We start from the raw sequence: 21,804 nt of genomic DNA on the forward strand, positions 1-21,804 counted from the left end.
TTTCAAACCATAATGCACTGCTTCCCTGGTGGCGCAGTGATTGGGAGTCCGCCTGCCGATGCAGGGGACGCGGGTTCGCGCCCCGGTCCGGGAAGATCCCACGTGCCGCGGAGCGGCTGGGCCCGTGAGCCGTGGCCGCTGCGCCTGCGCGTCCGGAGCCTGTGCACCGCAACGGGAGAGGCCACAGCGGTGAGAGGCCCGCGTACCGCAAAACGACAAACCAAAACAAAACCACAATGCGTTGTGGTCACATCCAGAGCCCCGTCTGTTAGCATCTCAGCCTGACAGTGCCCTCTAGGCAGGAAAGAGCAAAGGGGAGTGATCGTATGTAGGTTGTGAAGGCTGTGTCTGTGTGATCGCGGGTTATAAACTCTGAGCGGCCGGCAGCGGGGACTGACCTACTCATGGCCATTCCAGACCCCGGCACAGAGTCGGCCCCCGCTCATCCTCGAGTCCGCGAAGGAGAAAGCGCTACCGCCCGCCGTGAAAGCCGTTGGAAAAGTTTTCCCCAAAAGCCAAACTCTGATTCTTATCTGTCAAGCTTAAGAGCAGTTAGTAAATTAATGAATTGTTCTTCTAAGTTTTTCCTCCTGGTTTTGTGTGTGTGTGTGTGTGCTTATCATTTATCCTACTAAGTAAAGTAGTTAATAGCGGAAATTAAGTTTTTTATGAGTTTTTGAGTTTTACGCCAGGAAGCCAGACACAGCTGTACTTCCATGTACTAAAAACCCCAAATAAGGCAAAAGCCCCACTAAATGAGCCTTAGGAACAGAATGCCATCTCAGGGGCCGGAGATGGTCTACTGTTTGTTTTGTTTGCTGTTGGCGACACGTACATATACAGTTTTTTAATGTGAGATTTTCTTTGTAGGGCAGAGTGTGGAGTTGACCTTGACTTAACAACCATGATAATACAGTTGAACTTTCAGACATTTGGGGACCGTTCTTTCACTAAAACTCTTCTCTTTCCTTCAGGGAATACCTCAGTTACCGTGTGCCAAAGCATTATACAACTACGAAGGCAAAGAGCCCGGGGACCTTAAATTCAGCAAAGGTGACATCATCATTTTGCGGCGACAAGTGGATGAAAATTGGTACCACGGGGAGGTCAACGGGGTCCATGGCTTTTTCCCCACCAACTTCGTGCAGATTATCAAACCGTTACCTCAGCCCCCGCCTCAGTGCAAAGCACTTTATGACTTCGAAGTTAAAGACAAGGAAGCCGACAAAGATTGCCTTCCGTTTGCAAAGGTAAAGTGAGAGCAACATCGCCTTCTGTCTTGTCGGCTCTTCTCTCTCTACCTGGCTGCGTAGACTATGGCCTCTGTTTCCTTGTGCAAAAGCATAGGATAGTTTCATGTGAACTCTCTCACTGTGCGTCTAAAAATATCTGGAAGCAGGCTTCTCAGAGTCGCAGAGACAGTAGTTTTGCACACAGGCTGTTCCCTGTGACAGATAATTTTGGCTGATGTGCTCTGTGGTATCATTTTCGTGTTTAGGGCCTAAATGTAATTCTAAGCTACGTTTCGGGGTGTGCGTGCGCCACTCGGGGAATTTAATTCCCTGAATGATGGATGCCAAAGTGAAACATCATTACTTCTTATTTTATATGAAAATTTCTTCGCTGAAAAGCACGCAAGACTGTATCCACTGAATTGATAAAACGCTTTGGGGTTTTGAGCAGAATGCTCTGTTTTTTGGTAAAGAGAAGCAGTAGGGTGCACACACTTAAATGGGTATTTGGTGTATTATCAGAGAAAAAGTGAAAAGAGCCTGAAAGTTCATCTGGACCAGGGGTCCAGGGGGCCTGGGTGGGATTTGAGGTTGCAATCTGTGGGTCTAAGCAGAATCAGCCGTCAGCCCGTCGGTAGAGGGGCTGGTAGTTTACAGCCGTCTGGTCCGAAGGGGACGCCAGGCCGACTGGTAATTACCATTCAGTTCATCGGCTTCCTCCATTCACATCCTGAAGACGCGTCATGGAACTTTTATCCGGGCGCTCTTAGGACTTGGGTGCCGCGCTGAAAAGAAAATTAGGTGGCGAGCGTCCTGGCGTCAGGTGGAGTAACGGTCGTTGTCTCTTCAGGACGACGTTCTGACTGTGATCCGCCGGGTGGATGAAAACTGGGCTGAAGGCATGCTGGCCGACAAGATAGGAATATTTCCAATCTCGTATGTCGAGGTAAGTCAGCCTGTAGCAACGTCAGACGTGTTCGTGTGCTGCTCAGCAAACCCATCTTCAGTGTGTGATGTGAGTACCCAGAAGTCCTCAGGATCTCTTCTCAGTATGTCCCCGCATCGCATCATTGTTGCACACCTTAAACTGATGCGGTGTTACATGTCCCTTATGCCTCGATAAAACTAGGGGGAAGAAAAGAAAGGCAAAAACCTAATCGATTAAAAAAAAAAAGCCCTCATAGCACAAAGCCCCAGGAATGCACCTGTTCTAAATCCTGGGATGGAATTCCTCTGCCCTGCCCTACAATTCCTGAGGGCCAGGAGACTGTGAAACGTTTGAACTCTGTACTTTGTCCCCTGCCAAGAGCATCGGTGTGTCTGTGGAGCGGGACCCTGGGCTCCCTGCCGGCCCCTGTGCTGTCTGCAGCCGTTCTTTTCTGTCGGCACCCGTGTGGTCAGAGGCTGGCGAAGGGCCTGACTGAGGTGGGAGATGCGTGTTTCTGTCTGTTTACGCGTTTCTTCCATGTGCCCCGCGCCTCAGAACTGGGACAGTGATTTGCACGGGAGCCTCCAGAAAACGTTAAATAAGCAATGCACCGCCTTCACCCCATCCCAGCAATGACTGGCCACGCTGCCCCCTTTAGCCAGCTTTACTCGGAAAGGTATGGCCAGCCCGATTCAGCAAAGTCTTCAGCGAAGTCTTTTTAGGAATATGTGTGAAGTAACACGTATTATTTTAAAAGAATAACACAAAGTAAGAATGAACTAGGAAGTAACAATTTACATTCAGCCTTATTACATCATATATCATAAACGTTCGTGTCCTTTAGTCATGAGACTTTCATGCCAAAAACAAAATTGGAGGGATTTTCAAAGAACGAAAGACCGGCCCAAACAACCGTACGAGGTTAGCCGAGGTCACAGAAGTCTTCTGGGAAGAAGCAGTTTCTTAGTGATGTCTGTGTCCTGGGTAAATGTGCATGGAAAAGGTGCATTGTTATGGCAGGAAGGACACCCATGCAGCACAGCCAGCATGTGCACAGGCCAGAAAGTGAGAGACGGCACAGGTCGGGAAATTGAAAGTAATTCTCCCGTTTAAGATATCAAAGCGTGTGTCTTCAGATGTAAAAAGGAAAACCCACACCACTTGTGTTCCCGTCTTTGCATCTGAGGCGTTTATTTTGGTTCTGATGGCCGGCGTTTTCCTAGAACCCCCCTGGACTACCGTGTATCCGTGGAAACGTAATTCAGACCACGTAAAAGCCTTGACGTTTATCCATATCCTTCAGGTGTTCCTGTTTATTAAAATATTTTTTCCTCCTTTGAAAGTAAACAACAGAACAAAAAAAACTCCTAGCTCTCAGGTAATGCTTCCTGCACGTTATTTACGTATTCTGACTGCGGTCACGAAGAGTTACACGCATTCCCAAGCATCTGAATCGTTACAGTGAGGAGTGTGGGTACTGCAAGCTTAGTCGCGAGAGCCTGTCTTCACTTGCTGGGTATTAGCAATACTACATGCTAGCGCTTGGCGTGTGAGGCGTGGAAGAGGACTGCTGTGCTTTTGTTACTGGGCAGGTGTAGAATTGCATGATAGGCATGAAAGATCCACCCACGGCAAACCCAGAGTCCCCGAGAGTCACCTGAGTCATGAGGATTATTTACTCTGACTTCGGTTGGAAAGATAAACGTCTGCCCAAGTGGAAAATACTTTCATTCTTCTGCCTCTTTCCTTTCACGGGAGTATTTTCCTCATTTGAACCACAGTTTTGCCAGTTGAGACGAGGTGAACAAATCCTCTCTCCCGGGGAGACCGTGAGCTTCCCTTTGATGTCAGGCCATCGGATGGAAGCTTCTGGCAGCTGGGGATTAACATGGGGATTCAGCCTTTAGGGGAAGAAGGGGTGGCAGATTTCAGTAGCAACCTCCCGAAATTCAGCCATTCAGGTAAAGCATAAACTGTCTTACAGGGCGGCCTCACGTGGAGCGAAGCCAGCTAACCGTGGGAATCAAAAACCGGGGCTTTTTCCTGAATAATGTCTTTCTCTTGCTCTGTAAACCCCTTCAGGGTCCAGACCATACCTCACTGTAAAAACAGGCTGTGTTACAAAAATCCACTTGTAAGTTATTTTCTTACACCTTGTAGGTATACATTTAGGTTCCCACCAGTGTTCGGTGCCTTTGCGCGTTTCACATGTTGCCCCCGCAGACTCTCAGCCCCCAGGGTGTGAGAGGTCGTGTGTGATGATGTGTCTCAGGGGGCCTGGCCCTGCTGTGTCCTGTGCGCCGCGGTGTGGAGCTCAGCTCGGACCGTGACCCAGAGGGTAGCGGTGGTCCTATAAGAGAATCTCAGCGCCGCGTCTCGTGCGGAAGTGAGTTCAGAGCTGAGTCTGCAGAGTGGCATCTGGGCCTGTCACGGCGGAAGCTGGAAGCCCCACTCCTGCTGGGTGGCTGGTCCGTGGAGATGCCCACGGAACTTGCCTGTGGCAGAGTCTCTGAGCAGGGTGGGCTAGGGGAGGGGATGCAGGCCTGGAGCAGGACCTCTGGGGTCGAGTTGGGTGGGAGCTGAGAGTCAGTGATGGCTGAGGAGCGAGAGCTGAGCGGGGGGACCCAGGGCATGAGAGGCAGTGCTGGGGTGCTGGGCCCTCCCCATCCCTGCTCCCCACCTCCCTTCCGCCTTCCCCTCCAGCACCAGGACTGTGCCCCGCCCTCCACACCCGTATCACAGGAGGTGAGAAGACGGTGACTTGCCGACAAATGGCCTCTGATTAAAGGACCAGATTCCTCAGGCTTTGAGCAGAGAAGGAGAGTCTGGTTGGGGGTGACTAGGGAGAGAACGGCCATGTGAATGTCCTTGAATTCTGCCCCTCGGGTCTCTGTGAAGATGAGGGGTCTCCTGCCTCGATCACCGTCACGCCCCCCCGAGACCCTCCCGTCAGAGCCCCGAGGCTGTGGGCTCTGTTCTGTAGGGAAGATGGATGTCTCTTGGGGAAACCCAGGGGACTCTTGGGGACACCGTGTCAGGATATGTGTAAAAAGGTGTATTTGTCAAGGAGTGAGTGCGTTTTTAAAAAGGAATCAGGAGCTTGCTTTTTTTGTTGTTGTTGTTCATTAATATCAGGCTTCTCCAAAACCGAATGGTTTTAACACCCTCATGAATTCAGAGCTGACTCATTCACATTTCCTGGTCATTTGGACAAATATGACATAATTCTTAGCAAGCCAAAGGTTTGAATGAAGTAAGTGCTAAACATGGCATTTTTGGATGATTTTCAAACATGGTTGTGTATTGTAGGCTTATGAGCTATACATTTTTATTAAATGTGTCGTACAATATTTTGATTCTTAGCATTCATGTAAACTGTCACTTACCCAGTTTTTTCAACCAAAAAAAGTTGTTTAGCAACTCTGGGGCAGATAGACTGTACAAGTGCGCACTCCTCGTGTGCGGGTGGCGTGAGGTGGGCGTGGCCTGGTCGGCAGTGGCCTGAGGTGGGCGTGGCCTGGTAGGCAGTGGCGTTGGGTGGGCGTGGCCTGGTCGGCAGTGGCGTGAGGTGGGCGTGGCCTGGTAGGCAGCCGTCTGGCTCTGTAGGTAAGTGCCGGAAGGAAGGGCTGCATCCTCGGGTTAGGTAGATCGCTGCCCCGATGTCACCTCTGCGGGCACACCTGCCCTCGCCGCCTCGTCTGAAGAGGTTCTTCCTCTTCCACCTGCTTTGCCTCACCCACCAGGTGCCGTGATCCTGGAAAACCTTGGGCTCGGAGCCCAGACGGCCTGGATTCCAGTCTTGGCTGGACCGGTGATTGTGGCGTGACCGGTCTCCTCATGTGTAAAATAGTAGAGCCCTCAGGGTGAGGTCGTCCCGTGGTGCCGTGCGCTGCCTGCAACTAGCGAGAGGTGTGTAGGGGGGGACTGTGGCCGTCGCCACCGCTGTCACTGTAATCACTCCACCGCATCTCGTCCCCTGTAGCTGTCACATCTCTGGAGGTCACTGGCTCCCAGTGTCCGCCCTGCATGGAACGTGAGCTCCCAGCGTCAGCATCTCGTCTGGTTCACCCGCTCTCCCGAGGTCCCCGCGTGTCACCTCCCCCTGGTTGACCCTCAGTAAACATGGGTTGAATGAATGAGCGAGCAACCCAAGGACCTTTTGAGCCGACATCAGGGATGAACTGGTTTCAGATGTGGCCACCTTTGACATTTGTCAGCTAGAATGCCCAGCGTTCGCTACCCAGCCATGTATTTTCTCATCGGTTTAGCTTAGTGATACATCGGGGCCCCACCATCCTCAAAGCACAAGGTCTCTGCAGTGACTTTAGGGAGACTGGTTTTTAATGAAGCTGGGTGAATCTTTGGTTATGCCTAGTTTAGAATTTTCCAGACTAAAATAACGGTGGCCGTACTCTGTGGATTAGATCCTGGAGCCTCTATGGATTATCTCCTTGATACGTTCTGAGATGAATTTTCACCTTTGGCTCACTTTGAGCAGATGTAGGGTGGCCTGATTGTTAAGGATACTCACTGCTTTAAAATAACTTTATGGAGTTATCAGTGACATATGATAAACTGCGCATATGTAAAGTGTAAAGAGGTTTGCTGTTTTCAGCTTTCAGAATCAGACAAGCCTTGGGAGACATTTCTATGGCCAGGGAACAGAACAGTGTCATCAGCTTTAACTGTGGAAGGTCACGTGTGTGGGTCTCCCGGAGTACTAGTGGCCTTCAGGGGGGTGATAGCTTCCTTTTCTCTGGACATGGGGACTTGGGAGATGTCATCTGTGTTTCAGGGAATTACAGGTGCAGGTTTAGGTATCGGGTTTGAAGTTTCCAAGGTGCCCCTTGAAGGAGCTAAGGAGAGCATTGTTCACTTTACTTCTTGGAGTCTCTGCTAGACCAGTGGTCCCTAACCTTTTTGGGCACCAGGGACCTGTTTCATGGAAGACAATTTTTCCATGGACTGGCGGTGGGGTGGGAATTGTTTGGGGATGGTTCAGGCGCATTACATTTATTGTGCACTTTATTTCTGTTATTATTACATTGTAATATATGATGAAATAATTACGCAACTCACCATAATGAAGAATCAGTGGGAGCCCTGAGTTTGTTTTCACTTGCCACTCACTGATAGAGTTTTGACGTGAGTCTGCAGTTGACTTATGATGGTCTCTGTGCCGTCAAACCTCTCTGCTGATGGTCATCTGTATCTGCAGCCCCTCCCCAGCGCCAGCATCACCGCCTCGGCTCCACCTCAGATCATCAGGCATTAGATTCTCATAAGAAGCACACAACCTAGAGCCCTCGCGTGCGCAGTTCACAGTAGGGTTCGCGCTGCCGTGAGAATCTAACGCCGCTGATCTGTCAGGAGGCGGAGCTCAGGCGGTAATGTGAGCGATGGGGAGCGGCTGTAAATACAGATGGAGCTTCGCTTGCTGGCCCGCCGCTCACCCCCTGCCGTGCAGCCCGGTCCCTAACATTCAGCCAGTTGGGGACCCCTGCTCTGGAGAGTAATGAGGGCCGAGGATCCACATCGTCGTCTTTGATCTCTTAATCAGAGAGAGCTGATTGAACAATGTAAAAAGATATTTTGTCATTCGTATTTTGGGATGTATTCTTTTCCTTTTAAATGCAAAAGTGAAATGTTCAATTCACTGAAATCTTTTCTTTTTAAACGAGAAATGTAGGAAAATTGGGGGGGGGAGTTGGAAAGAGAATTATGATATTGCTTGGCTTCCAAATACCCCTTCAACTCTGAAGCGAAGTAATTTATATAAAATACATTTAGAGAAATGGTTGGGAATTCAGGAAGGCAGTTGGTTGCTGCACCAACTGTCTCCCTCCATTTTTGAGGTAAATTAATTTCTATAAATGAAATCTAGAGTTGCTGTTGAGGAACCGGTGAGGGAGACTTCCCCCGTGCCCAGTGTAATACATTTGTTCACCTCCAAGTCTACACCGGCCCTGCTCTGAGTAGCGCTTTCAGCCCCGTGGGCTCTGTCCCGTGCTGCGGGTCCTCGTGTCCTCTGAGAGCTGTCAGCTTGGTGCCAGTAATAGTTGCATTTCGTTTCGCCACAATGACGGAAGGGGAGAGGCTCTCTGGATTCCGAATTTCTCAGGGCAGAGGCAGGTCTCTGGACTCCAGGAAAACCCCCCCGCTCGCTGCAGACAGCTCGAGGCAATCTGGCCAGACCCAATCAGAAAAGGAGCCCTGTAAATTAGGTACGGATTTATTTAGGGCAGTTTGCGCCCCATCTATCATGAAGCAGCCTCTTTCCAATTTAAGAGTTTCCTTTTGTTTTCCATCAGGAAAACATTCCGGGAGCTGAGATTCTAAAGATGGGTTAATGTTTATCGACTTCTCGCTTCGTGAGCAGGCAGTTTCCAGCACTCTGGGTAGTTTCATAGAACATAAACCTGCAGGCGTCCTGTGGAGCCTGGAGCGGAGGCCAAGGGTAAAGACCAGTTGGTGTCTAATGTCCGTAGCGCTTGCCCCCAGGAGCCCTCAAATTCTTTAGCCTGGCCGTATTCCCCTGGGTCCTCACTAAGTTGGCCTGATGATCGTTCCTGGAAAATTCCATACCTGGGGATTTTCCATACCTTTGCAGCTCATCAGAGATGTTTCCTGGTCCATGCGTCTGCGGAAAGCTCACCCTTTCTTCAGGGTCCTGGGGAAAACTATCATTTCTCATGAAGCCATTCTTCCGTGATTCTCCTTTGCAGAAACAAAACAGAGCAACCCTCTCCTCGTGTCAAACTTCCCTGGTATGCAGCTTGTCCATTCTGACAGCCAAGAGTGTAGTTATGTGTGCGTAGGATTCAGTGTTTTCCTGGGAGCCACATCGTAGATAAAAAAACATTTTTAATGATTTTATTTCTATGGTATAATCACGTTCCAGAAGAGTTGGAAAGGAAAGAAAGAACCCTTGGGACCATCACATATAATTTTGGTAAATGTCCTTCCATTCTTTTTCCCTGTGCTTTATTTAATGAGACCACACATATGATTTTGCCTTTTTCTACACTCTTACAGTGCTACTAACCATCAGTTTTTGTGACTGCATAATAAACATTTTAGGAGCTAAACTGTAATTTAGTTGATTATTTTTCCATTTTTTAAACAAGTGTCTTGTTTAGGGACACCCAGCCAGTAATTGAGAGGTGAATTGTGGTCTTTCCCAGACAGCCCGTGTCTGCCCTAGACCCCTTGCCCTGCAGTTGCCTCCGAGGACATGTGATGATGGCTAGTCTTCCTAAGGTTGGTACAGGATCACTGTTATTACCAAGCTTCGCTTAAGAAGTGTTTAGTTCATTTTGATTTTTCATCAAGACTAGTGACAACTTTTCAGGTTTGAACATGCAGAAGGTTAATTTTCAGAAATGATGAACTATTCAACAATTTCAAAGAACTGAGGTTGCCTTTTTTAAGTAAAAAATCACACATTCATTAAAACCACAATATTTTAAGGTCTTAAATTTTATTATTTGAAATTTTTATCACATTGCTTTACACACCCTAAATTTGGTAGTAACTAAGTTTTTTTTTTTTGGTTTTTTTTTGTGTGTGTGGTACGCGGGCCTCTCACTGTTGTGGCCTCTCCCGTTGCGGAGCACAGGCTCTGGACGCGCAGGCTCAGCGGCCATGGCTCACGGGCCCAGCCGCTCCGCAGCACGTGGGATCCTCCCGGACCGGGGCACGAACCCGTGTCCCCTGCATCGGCAGGCGGACTCCCAACCACTGCGCCACCAGGGAAGCCCACTAAGACTTTTTAAAGAAGTGAAGTAGGGACTTCCCTGGTAGTGCAGTGGTTAAGAATCCGCCTGCCAATGCAGGGGACACGGGTTCGATCCCTGGTCCAGGAAGATCCCACATGCCACGGAGCAACTAAGCCCGTGAGCCACAACTGCTGAGCCCACGTGTCACAACTACTGAAGCCCGTGCGCCTAGAGCCCCTGCTTCACAACAGAGAGAAGCCACCGCAATGAGAAGCCTGCGCACCGCAACGAAGAGTAGCCCCCGCTGGCTGCAACCAGAGAAAGCCTGTGCACAGCAACGAAGACCCAATGCAGCACCCACGCACCCACCCCCCAAAAAAGCAGTGAAATAGGTGCAGTTTATTTAAACGAGGGTTGTCTTGTGTTCTGGAAGAGACAGAGTGAGTGTTCTGCACATTTGTGTGCCTCTCTGGCATCTTGATGAAGCTCCTGGGAAGAAGCTTCCCTGTAACGAAGTAGACGTGTTTCAGGAAGTGTCGGGAGGTGGTGTGGAGCAGCTGCGCTGGTGACAGTGGAGTGGCTTGTCCCCCAGGCCTCACATGTGTGCGAGCAAGCATCTCTGCAGGCGGGAAGGGGGAGGAAGGTCCCAAACCCCTGTGCGGGGTCGCCGCATATCGTGTTCTGTGCCAGTTCCTTCCTGGCGGCCTCTGTTTCCCACCTGCTACCCCCAACACTTTGGGTTCCAGGGGAGGGGGGCGAAATATCGTTCACCGGTTTATTAACTGATTACATATCAATGTGGGATTTCTGTCCGTGTGTCCTGTCACATCAACAAATGGTTGCTTAGAATTTTTTTTTCAGCGGCCACGGCTCACGGGCCCAGCCGCTCCGCGCCATGTGGGATCCTCCCGGACCGGGGCACGAACCCGCGTCCCCCGCATCAGCAGGCGGACTCTCAACCACTGCGCCACCAAGGAAGCCCGGTTGCTTAGAATTTAATGGCAGTTCCGTATTCTTAACCTCCTGAGACGTATGTGTGTATATTTCTTTCTTCATCTACTCACGAGGTCCTTGAAGATGGAATGTGTCGTTGAACGTATCCTTTAGGTTACCCGACGTTTCTTGTTTGTGTGTTTGGTGAGACAGAGACACACCCCATCGCCCTCCTGGCTGCCGGCTGGCCGCGGTCGTGCTTTACCCTCCCGGCGACGGTGACCCCTGCCATGATGCTTGCTTCTTCCTTTCCCGGCAAAACCCCCGGCCCCTGCCCCGCCCCCGGCCTCCGCCCCGCCCCCGCCCCGCCCCGCGCCCGGCCTCCCTGGTCTCCTCCTCGCCGCCGCCGGAAGTCCCGGGCGCCGTCGCCCCCTCCTGGCCCTGCGTGTTCTTCGCGCTTCCTGCCCCGTCAGAGCCCCCAGCTGGCATGGCCTGCAGGACTTCCACGCTTGGCTTGCAGGGTGCTTTTGTTTTAATTAGTTGTTCCAACGGAAAGTCAGGAGATTTTACATAGGCTTAAATGTCTAGCTTTCCTTTAAAAAAGAATCAGCTGACACTGGCAGCAGTTGCGTTGCGGGGCGGGGTGTGGGGGAGATGGGAAGAGAGGAGGAGAGAGAGTGAGATTGGGGGAGAGATGGGAAGAGAGAGGGCGAGGGAGAGAGGGAGGGAGGGAAGGAGGGAGAGAGAGAGATCCTCCCTAGGTCGCTGAAGCGTCCACCGTTGCTGCTGGCGTCCCCCGACCTCGCCCGCCCCAGCTCCGCAGACACATGGCGGCACAGCGTCCGATTACCGCTAGAAACCCAGGTGCCGCTTCCCTGGTCCTCTTCTCTCCCGAGTCGAGGAGGTGTTTCTGTCTCCCTGCGAGTCGAGGGGATGTTTCTCTCCCCCCGCCCGGCTCTGCGCCCCGCTTATAACAGTCGCTCAGAGAAAGTAGAGGCGAGGGAAGGTCTCCCCGAGCTTCAACTCTGGTCACCGTGGACCCGAGGTCTCGGCCTCTGCCTACGGCGAAGGGGGTCTTTCTGTTCGGTGTTGAGAAAAGGCGTTTGTCCCTTGTGTGGGCGTAAGACTTTCTAGACTGCCAACTCCAGCCTCAGGCGACGTCGGAGAAACGGGAGGCGCCCGCCCGCCTCGCCCCAGGCGACGGGGCAAGTGAGGGGGAGGCTGGGCCTCGGGGGCCGGTGAGAGGAAGCCACGTCGTGTGGCGCATTGCAGGTGACGGGCGCTTTCCCCGTGCCCCCTGCGTGCACGGGACAGAGGTTCCCGTCCTGGGGTCTAAACCTGAGGCCGGGGCATTCGAATGGCCCCCGCTGTTCCTCAGCCGGTTAGGATGGGGGCCCGAGACCCCCTGCGCCTCTCACCTCCAGGCTCGGATGGCCCTTTCCTCAGCTCCCCTGAAGAAAAATTCTGTCAGGCCTTCGATGACGTGCTCCTTCCCTTCACGCCTTACGTCTCATGGTCAGAAACCCGGAAAAGAACACGCTATAGCGTGTTTATCTTCCGGTCACCGGGGCCACCGGAGGGGAAGCTAAGGGAGTGGGGTCGGCGAGGCAGGGCCTGCTGAGCGAGGGGCTGGCCGTGCTGTGCTCCTGGCCGGCCGTTCGGGCTCAGGACGCTGCAGAGATGGGCCACGGAGGTGCGCGTCGGCGTCCTTCCCCTCCTGCACGTTTTTGCGCTTGATGAACCTCAGCAGACGCCCCCCCGCCGTGAGCTCCTGGCGCGCCCCCGGGGACACTGTCGCTGTGCCCTGTCCCAGCTGGGGTGCAGGCAAGCGGCCAGTGCCCAGGGGATGGCAAAGCTCGTACCGAGCAAGGGGCGCGCTTGTCTCCGTAACTGTGTCCTGATTACATGCCGCAGGGGTAACATCTCCTATGTGTTCAGTAAGAGTCGTTAGTAATTTTACCTGCTGCTTTTTATGCTTTAAAATGTGGCTACTGGACAGTGTCACATTGCACTTGTGGCTCTTGTTCTACCTTGGTGGGACAGTGCTGCTGGTCTTGAGGCGGTGCTCCCTTCCCGCGATGGTTCTGAGAAGCCAGCACGTCTTTATTCGCTCAGCACACCTCTGCAGACGCCTGCATATGGAGCCGCTATACCTGGGGGAGGCTTCTGGGTCCATAAAAGAGACTTCCGGCTACGCCCTTCAGCCTCTCCGTTTATCCCTCTGCTGTGGGGAAGTCTCCTTTTATGAATGAAGACTAAGCTTGCTTTTGTGTTTAGATCATCCAAAAACAAAAGCCTTGTCACCCGAATCGCAGGGAAGGATGGAAGACTGATGGAGAAGCAAATTCCCCATTGCCCGTTGTGTAAAAACAGTTTGCAGAGGACTGGAACATGAGACAGACAACCATTTCTACTTTGAAGGCGGGGTGGCATGAATTTCCACCCAGTAGCATCGTCTCTGGGGACTGGGCACCGGGCCTGGCAGCGCAGCAGAGGGTTCTCCCTTTGACCCTGGCTTGTGAAGGTGGCTTTTCAGAGCTGGCAGGAGAGGATGGATGCTATATAAGCTGCTGGGCCACTGGAAGAAAGAATGCACTGTCTCTGATTCAGTCTTTACACAAAACCATACATCCTCGTGGTTCAAAGACACAGATGGACAAAGGGAGGAACCATAAATATACTAGGAGAAAAGTGACTCTATTTTTTTAAATGATTGTAGAAAAAAGATTGTTAAAGCCTGATGTTAGCTTGAGATGCCATAATGGAAAAGGTGAATAAATTTGCACATCCAAGAAAAATGTATATATGACAAGCATATCAAGTTAAAAAACAAATTGGAACAATGTTTCTAACTTAATGGAGATATATACACATTCATATACATACATGCATCCATAGTATATTAAAGAATGATTTTTGTACTTTGTACAGAGCACTTATAAATCTATAAGAAAAATACAACTCAATCGAAAAATGGATAAAGTGTGGGAATAAGGAAATCCTAGGAAAAGAAAAAAGACGCTTAATCTCATTAATAGAGAAATACAAATTAAAAGAAAATACAAATTACCTCTTCAACTGATAAGAGTTTTTTGAAAATGATTGATACCACCTAATATTGTAACTGATAGAGATTTTTAAGAATGATTGATAACGTGTAATACTGTAACTGATAGAGGTAACACCTAACACTGTAACTGATAGAGATTTTTTAAAATGATTGAGAACACCTAATACTGTAACTGAAAAAGATTTTTAAAAATGGTGACACCTAACGCCGTTAACAATGTGGGAAACAGGGACTTTTTATTCGCTCTCAGAGATGATGAAAACGGACACATTCTTGGAGTGCAATTAGGCGCTGTCCTTCAAACAATGCTTGGGGCTACCCTTTGACCTGAAAGCTTCCCTCTGGGGAGTTTGCCTTGCAGATAAGGTTGTTGGGCGGGGTGCACAAGAGGGGGGAGCAGGGGGAGCCACGCGGCCAGCCTGCTCGGTTCGCAGGAAGGGCTTTTCATGAGGTGCTCTGAGAGGACAGAATGTGTGTGCTGCTTGGTTGCATCTGTGTTCAAATTAATCGAGCAGGTGCTCAGTGAACAACATCTACATGGAAAGTACACGGAAGGGTATGTTCCAGACTATCGAGCGTGAGAGATCTGGGCAACAGTTTGGCGGGGGAGACAGAGGCAGGACGTGGCTGAGGCCCGTCACTTTTTACTCACCATAAATTACGCTATCTCCTGTTAAAAGTAATGGACATGTATTACTTTTGTAATATGTATTTTAAAGTCTTACTTGCCTTTTATTGAAAAACCATCATGTTGAGGAACAAACAGCCTAGTGGACTATGAATTAGAAAAGGTCCCTCTGCACAGACCTACTATGTGTAGCCTCTGAAGCTCAGAACCTAGAGGCTGATCCTCTGCAAAGCTGTACATAAAACGGTGACTATTCAGCTTAGTTCTCATTAAATTTTTTTGCTCTCTTTTAGAAAAATTTAAGAACTGGATTTTAAAAAGACTGTATTCTCTTTAGCAAAGAGGCCAGCTGCACACACAGAAAATATCTTGATGTTTCTTAAACTGCCTTGTTATTACTGTTGTTATTACTATTATTATGTCAGTATTTCCTTTCTCGTGTTCATTTATGCTTCCGATAGCTCTCAAAGACTAATTCCTTCTAATTTCAGGGTTTCCCAAAAAGGGACATTTACAGTTTTAAGATCCACAAACCCTGCTGGCCCCTGCTTTCTGCTCCAGGCTACTGAACTACCTGGTATCCACCCTGAGTGTTACCAGCCACTCCTCACCCAGGGCTGGGAGGAAGGTGTTTCAGGGCACAGGTTTGTTCCGTGGGTGGACAGTGAACTCTTAGGTGTTGTGGCTAGAGAAGGTCGTGGAAAGAAAGCCACACTGGAGCTCATACAGAGTTCCTCGAAATGCCATGAAAAGCCGTTGTCGGGTCCTTGCTCTCCTGTCAAGGTGAGCTCACCCTGGAAGGAGGCATGCCCAGACCCCTGAGCTCTGGCATCATAGTCCTGGTCTTCCGTCTCGCTGGGTGGTGGGTTTGGGGTGAGGGGAATGAAGGGACTGGTCTGTCTGCTTCAATTTGAGACCCGGGTCCCCAGCCTGTGCAGCAACAAGGACCCTCGCCCCACACAGTCTGCTGCTCTGTCCTGAGGTCTGGGCCACTCCTGCCATGAAAACAGAGCCACGATGGCCTTGCTTCCTTGGGCATAGGATTGTCTTGGGCCCAAGGCAGCATTGTGAACACGGGGTCTCCGGGCCAAATGCCGCCCCTTCCCAGCAGCTCAGCCTTCGTCCCCAACACCCGCTGGAGTCATGATTCCCCTCCCCTGGCACTCGGGCATCGCCCGGCATTGCTGGGGCGTTACCGCCTGCGAGTCTTGAAAGTTTTTACGTGGATAGAATCCCTGCGGTCTGAAGGAGGGGTGGGCTTGGGATAGAAAAGCTGTCAGGCCGCGTGACGGCGGGTCCCCAGGAAGCCGCAGGAACCCTCTTAGTCGGTTTTCATCTGGAAGCACCGGCTTCAGGGCTCAGTCACCAACTTCCTGAGCCGCCGGTGCCAGAGCAAGTTCATATCTTTCAGTACCGCAACAGGATTTCCATCCTCCTGGAAGGACGTCCTCGTCCACGGTTGGGGAGATACAGTTCTAAAGCCAGTTAGGTGCGAAAAGAGCGCTGGATGAACGAGGCATGTGCAAAGTGCTGGGTTGGGAAAATCCACACTCTCCTCGCTGTTTCCCCAGTTCTCTTTGAGGAGCTTATTGTTTTTCATCTTCATGGTTGTTAAGAGGTTAAACTATGCCCAGTGTTTCCCGTTCCCGTACTATCTGGGTAAGTACATACGCGGCTGCTTGTCCTGCAAGCTTTCTAGAAATGTTGTATTTGACCATAGGGAACAGAAACGCCCTGTGTTCTTTCTTGCTGGCGTTCCCAACCCCGTGGGCAGCTTTTGACAAACCGTCGGGCCCTGACTTTACCCTCAGACTTTTCAAACAGGCCAAGTTCACTTGGCAGCAGGACTTGGATTTCAGGTCTCAACGTACTATAATTCAAAATTTAAGCTCAGGAAAATCGCGGGCACATGACATGACAAAAGTAATCAGGAGTGTCTGCCGACACTTCTGTGAGGGCCCCCCCAGGACGGGGAGGTAGGGGGCGGTAGTTCCCGTGGAAGTGTGCCAGGTTCACGGTGGAGGTCTTGCCCGCAGTCCCCGGTGGCAGCTGCCCTGCAGGTCCGACTCTGAGCGGAGCCCAGCTGTTCCCAAGCAGTAGAGGCTGCCCTGAGGCCACACACCCTGCTCCCCACCCCCCACCCCCCACCGCCCCCGTTCCCTGCATTTCCTCGGGGGCCGAAATAAATCTTTATTTGTTACTGGCAACGTTTAACATTAGATATTCTGAAGACTCTCGGGGGATAAAAATGTTCTTAATCTTGCTGGTGTTGCATTGGAATCGTTTGTCCTTGGTTGAGCATCTCTCTCTGTGATGTACATACGGTATCTCACGTGGGCAAAAAGGCGTACTTGCACCTGCCAATTTTAAAGTGATGACGTCCAGCTTCAGATACAAGGGTGTCGAGAATACCTGTCACCTGACCTTCTCGTGTCCTCTGCTGGTTTGCAGTTTAACTCGGCGGCCAAGCAGCTGATCGAGTGGGACCAGCCTCCCGCGGGGGGCGTTGGCGCCGGGGAGGGGGCCCCGGCTGCTGCCCCGAGCAGCGCGGCCCCCAAGCAGCCCGAAGCCAAGAAGAACACGAAGAAGCGGCACTCGTTCACCTCCCTGACCACGGCCAGCAAGGCGTCTCAGGCCACCCAGCAGCGCCACTCCATGGAGATCAGCCCCCCCGTCCTCATCAGCTCCAGCAACCCCACGGCCGCCGCGCGCATCGGCGAGCTGGCCGGGCTCTCGTGCAGCGCCCCCTCTCAGGTACCCGCGCTGCCCAGCCCCGGGGCCACCGTGGTGTCAGCCTTTCGGGGGATAGCAGCTCTCCCAGGGCAAAGCCCTCTGCGTTTGTGGGTGGAACGGGGGGTGGGGGGCGGAATCCAGCCTGGATGTCCCCGGGTCAGCTCAGTCACCTCCAAAGGGCAGAGCGGCCATTACAAGATGACTGCAGTCGTGCTGAGTGCTTTCCCCATCGGGCCCCCCCATTCAGCGGGACAGAGCCTTCTCGCCCCCTGAAACCTCATCTCCACCCAGGCTGGAGGTGCCGTGGTCACAATGTGGGGTTTGCAGCTGCCTGCGTCTGTGTCACTTACCATTGGGTTTAGGCTTCCAGTCAGAGTTACAGGGAAAGGACGGGAAGAAACATTTAGTTTAAACTAGAAATGGGCCTCGTGTTATTTTTTTAACTCGTTAGTCCATCAGGACTTTACGTGGCCTTAAGACGTAGCTACGAGTTATTCTTGTGTTAATAGAAATACACAACGATGATTGGGAACGTTGCTAGTTCATCTGGCAAACAGGACAGCTGTGTCCTCTACCACCGGAGCCCAGAGAGCCGTCCTGAGCAGCCTGCCGCAGCGGGAGACGGTGCTTTCAAGTCTTGTGTTTCATCTTAAAATTCATGCAGGTTTTATATACATTCCACTGCGCTTTGCAGAAACAAACATATACTACACAGGTTGATACATGCCTGTTTTGGACCACGGAATAAAAACGTGCGGTGCAGCGTTTGACATTCCTTCCCGAGGTTATCGAAATGCCACTTGACCCCGTCCTGCAGGTCCACACTGAGTCTCGTAGTTTCTGAATGGGATTCTGGCTCAGCAGCGTTTCTTTAGGTGGTGTGGCCATGGCACGTGACCCTGCAGGGGAAGTAGGACACGGACACGCACACAGAGATACACACATGGACACACACACACGCGGAAGAGGGGAGAGGGCTTTGTCTGTTCACTGCTGCTCCCAAGCGTCAGACAGACAGTAAGCAGCGTAAACATTTGTTGACTGAGTGAGTCGCTCGGACAGTGTGCATAGAGGGGAACCGGGAAGGGGTCAAGCCTGTGGAAATAGACCCAGTGCCAGGTCTGAGCAAGGGGTACGAGGGGGGTGACCCTGGAGGGGTCAAAGCTGCAGGTCCCTCTCCGAGGGAGGCCCCTAGGGAGGGGCTGGTGACGAGGGCTCTTCCCTATGGAAAATCGGGTCGCGGGACTGTGTTTTTCATGTTGTGACCTTAGCAGCATTCACGGTGAGGTTTTCTTGAAATAAAAGGTGAGCTTCTGCTGGGGCTCGGAGCGGCTCAGCAGGGCACAGACTTGGAGGTGTGGACGGCCGTCTGTGGCCGTGGAGAAGGTGTAGGGGAAGGCGGGTCACCCAGCGTCTGTCCCAGAGACCCCGGTGTCGGGCATGGCGCTGGGCGTGGGCACGGGAGGGCGGGGCTGTTTGTGACTTGAGCGCAGTAGCTGAGGAAATGGGCTCCTCTCTGTTTCCATGAAGACAGCCTCCCCGTGTTCTAACAGGTTCTGTTCTCAGTGCTAACATGTTGCCTCAGGGAGAAGTTATTTCTAGAAGAGATGGGAGAGGTTTGCAGTGCTGCCTGGGTTCTCCGGCCTCGGCTCCGGCACGCACACCTGGCCCCGGGTCCTGGGCCCATCACCGGGCGCTGCGGGCCACGGTGAAGCAGGACCAGCCCAGCCCAACCCAGGACGGACCTGCTGTGGATGGGATGGTCCCTAGGCTGGATGTGTCTCCTGCTTTGGGCCTCGTGTCCTTCTTGCCCTTGCTTCACGCGGTTTGGTTGCTTTGATGAGAAAATCCAAAGCACGGGGCCTGCAGCAGTGAACGTTCATCCTCTCGCACCTGAACGAAAGCCACGTGGAGGGGGTCAGGCTGCTGATGTCGCCTCCAGGTCAGCTCCCCTGTCCGTCCGGGCTCGTCCTTGTGTTTCCGGATGGCACTTAGAGATCGCGCTGTCACGTCGAAATCCTGCAGGACAGAAGGGAGCCGACGGCTTGCTTGCTGTCGTATTGGTGACTCTGGCACCGTCAAACGCGAGAGCTGGAAGGTGGTGTGTAGGCTGTGCTGTCAGGCAGGTCCCCAGCACAGGTGTGCACAGATGTCTGTGACGGGCGTCTGCAAAGCACGTGGTGTCACAGCAGCTAGGCGTCTGTCTGCTCCTCTGGCCGCACCCTCGATGTTTTGTGCCCTCTGCCAGCTGCAGGAGTGATTCTTGATGTTCAGTGCTTTGTAGCATTTTTGTGTTGGCCGGCAGCTTCAGGGGAAGCAAGAAGGTCCAGCCACTCCTTCCTCTTTGCCTTCCCCGCTCGCCACGTAGCCCTTTCCCGGGGAGGAAGCCAAGCCGGTGTGCAGCCCCGCGGGAAGGAGTGAGCACAACAGAAAGCCAGGCCGCCCCACCTGTGCAGGGCACTCGTCCTGGACCCGCTCCGCTCGGCCCGCTCACTCCTGCCGCTTACTTCTGCCCTTGGTCACCCTTTGGTGACTCTGTCTCTTCCGCTGCCCGCGTGGAGCTGGGGCCTGCAGGGCCCTCCACATCCAGGGCCGTGCGGGCAGAGACCCCAGGTGGCCTGTGGTCTACCCCACGCCCTCACAACGTGACTGTCCAGGTTCACGGGCTCGTTCGAGCTCGTCACCCCGCCTCGCGGTCCGGGGCTCCTGGAGAGACGTCAGACGCTAGTGAGGGCTTCCTCCGCAGCTTGTAGGGTCAGGCCCTGGAGGCTGAGTTTCGGTGAGTTTTTCCCACCCCGAAGGTTCCTAGGTAACAGCGTGCACTTTGAACGGAGCCTCACGTATCTTCGAAGAAAGACTCGTCTTCTCTGTGATGCCGGCTTGCATCAGAGTACGTAGTTGTCCTCAGAGTACGTACACAAACAGGTTTCCTGAATAGGATGGCCAGAGGCCACTAGGTTTTATCCTAGGAGGAAAAGTCCATGTGCGGCTCATTAGAATTTGAGAGGAGATAGGCTGGTTCGCAGGAGAGACCGAAACGGAGGTCTGGGGGGAGCCTTTGTGGAGGTGCCCCTTGGCTCTGCTTAGGCTCAGTCAGTGTATGAGCTGCCAGGTACAGGTGTAGCTTTACAAGGATGTGGATTCCACGTAGCTCAGACTTGACCTGTGAAAATCAGCTGTGTGCTAGGATGCTGGTTGCCCTTGCCTGGCAGGAAATGTCCTTCAGGCCGTCTGGGAACTGATCTCTGAGCCTCTCTTTGTCCTGATAATCTTTTTCCTAATTATTGGGATTGAGGAAACTAGGTTTGGGGGTACGTTTTTGTTACAAAAAGCCCAGCAGTTTTGGTGGAACGTTGTTTCCTGGGGAGACAAGGTAGCATCCAGCCACACTCCTTTTTTTTTTTTTTTTTTTTTTTTTTTTTTTTTTTTGCGGTATGCGGGCCTCTCACTGTTGTGGCCTCTCCCGTTGCGGAGCGCAGGCTCCGGACGCACAGGCTCAGCGGCCATGGCTCACGGGCTCAGTTGCTCCACGGCATGTGGGATCTTCCCGGACCAGGGCACGAACCTGTGTCTCTTGCATCGGCAGGCGGATTCTCAACCACTGCGCCACCAGGGAAGCCCGAGCCACACTCCTTTAATAGTGGAGGGAAGACTTCCCGTTTGTGCGGGAACCCACGCCATCGGTCTGTAGTCACACCCGGGGTGCAGCGGGAGAGCCGAATTGATCAGGTGGCCGGACAGCTGCGATGAAATCACCTGAATAACTGTTTCTTTTTAGTCAGTTAATCTTGGGCAGTGTCGTGGATAACACACCGTTTTGTTTTTTTTTCTTTAAAGACTTTTTTTTTTTTGATGTGGACTTTTTTTTTTTTTTTTTTTTTTTGCCTTTATTGAATTTGTTACAGTATTGCTTCTGCTTTTTATGTTTTTGGTTTTTTGGACCCGAGGCTCGTGAGATCCTAGCTCCCTGACCAGGGATCGAACCCGCACCCCCTGCATTGGAAGGCAAAGTCTTAACCACTGGACCGCCAGGGAAGTCCCGATAAGACACCTTTGAAAACAGCTAGTTTGGCTTGACCTGTTCCCCGAGAGGTTTTGTAAATAATTGCCTGCGACGGGCAGTCCGGGCAGCTGCATTTTAATTCCGCCTCCCCACGGAAGGGCCCGAGTCATGAGAAAGGATCCGGAAGATGGCACGATGCCTGAAGCATGTCGTGTAGAGGTAACGAGCTGGTGGACTGGTGAGCGTTCAGGACAGCGCACGGGCACAGGATCCTTGGGAAGGTGTGAATGCGCTCGTTGCAGGCCAGGCAGGTCTCAGCAGCACTCACGTGAGGCAGCGGCCGTCGGCAAGGCCAGCAGCCGTGGATTCTGGACGCGAAACGTCATCGTGACCAGCGTGTGTCACGTGGCTCCTTAGGGCCCCAGCGCGTTTGGGCGGGATAACCGGAAGCGGATTCCGCCTTGCCGCGGTGATGGGAGCGGCGGGTCCCGGATGTTTCGCCGGGACTCGGTGCCCGGGGCTTGGCCGGTCTCCTGTGTTGTGCGTGCGTCCTCTTTCA

The 21,804-nt window shown here is 52.3% G+C and overlaps 1 protein-coding gene across 1 annotated transcript in view; it reads left to right on the forward strand.

The window, feature by feature from the left end:
• The window catches only part of SH3RF1 (SH3 domain containing ring finger 1), a 153,160-nt gene that overhangs the window by 100,071 nt on the left and 31,285 nt on the right, over positions 1-21,804 (forward strand). The window contains 3 exon segments of the mRNA XM_067040083.1: positions 975-1,250; positions 2,083-2,178; positions 16,961-17,263. Coding sequence (XP_066896184.1) covers positions 975-1,250; positions 2,083-2,178; positions 16,961-17,263 — 675 coding nt within the window.

The sequence above is a fragment of the Kogia breviceps genome, chromosome 8 (genome assembly GCF_026419965.1).
Source record: "Kogia breviceps isolate mKogBre1 chromosome 8, mKogBre1 haplotype 1, whole genome shotgun sequence".
Classification (NCBI taxonomy): Eukaryota; Metazoa; Chordata; class Mammalia; order Artiodactyla; family Physeteridae; genus Kogia; species Kogia breviceps.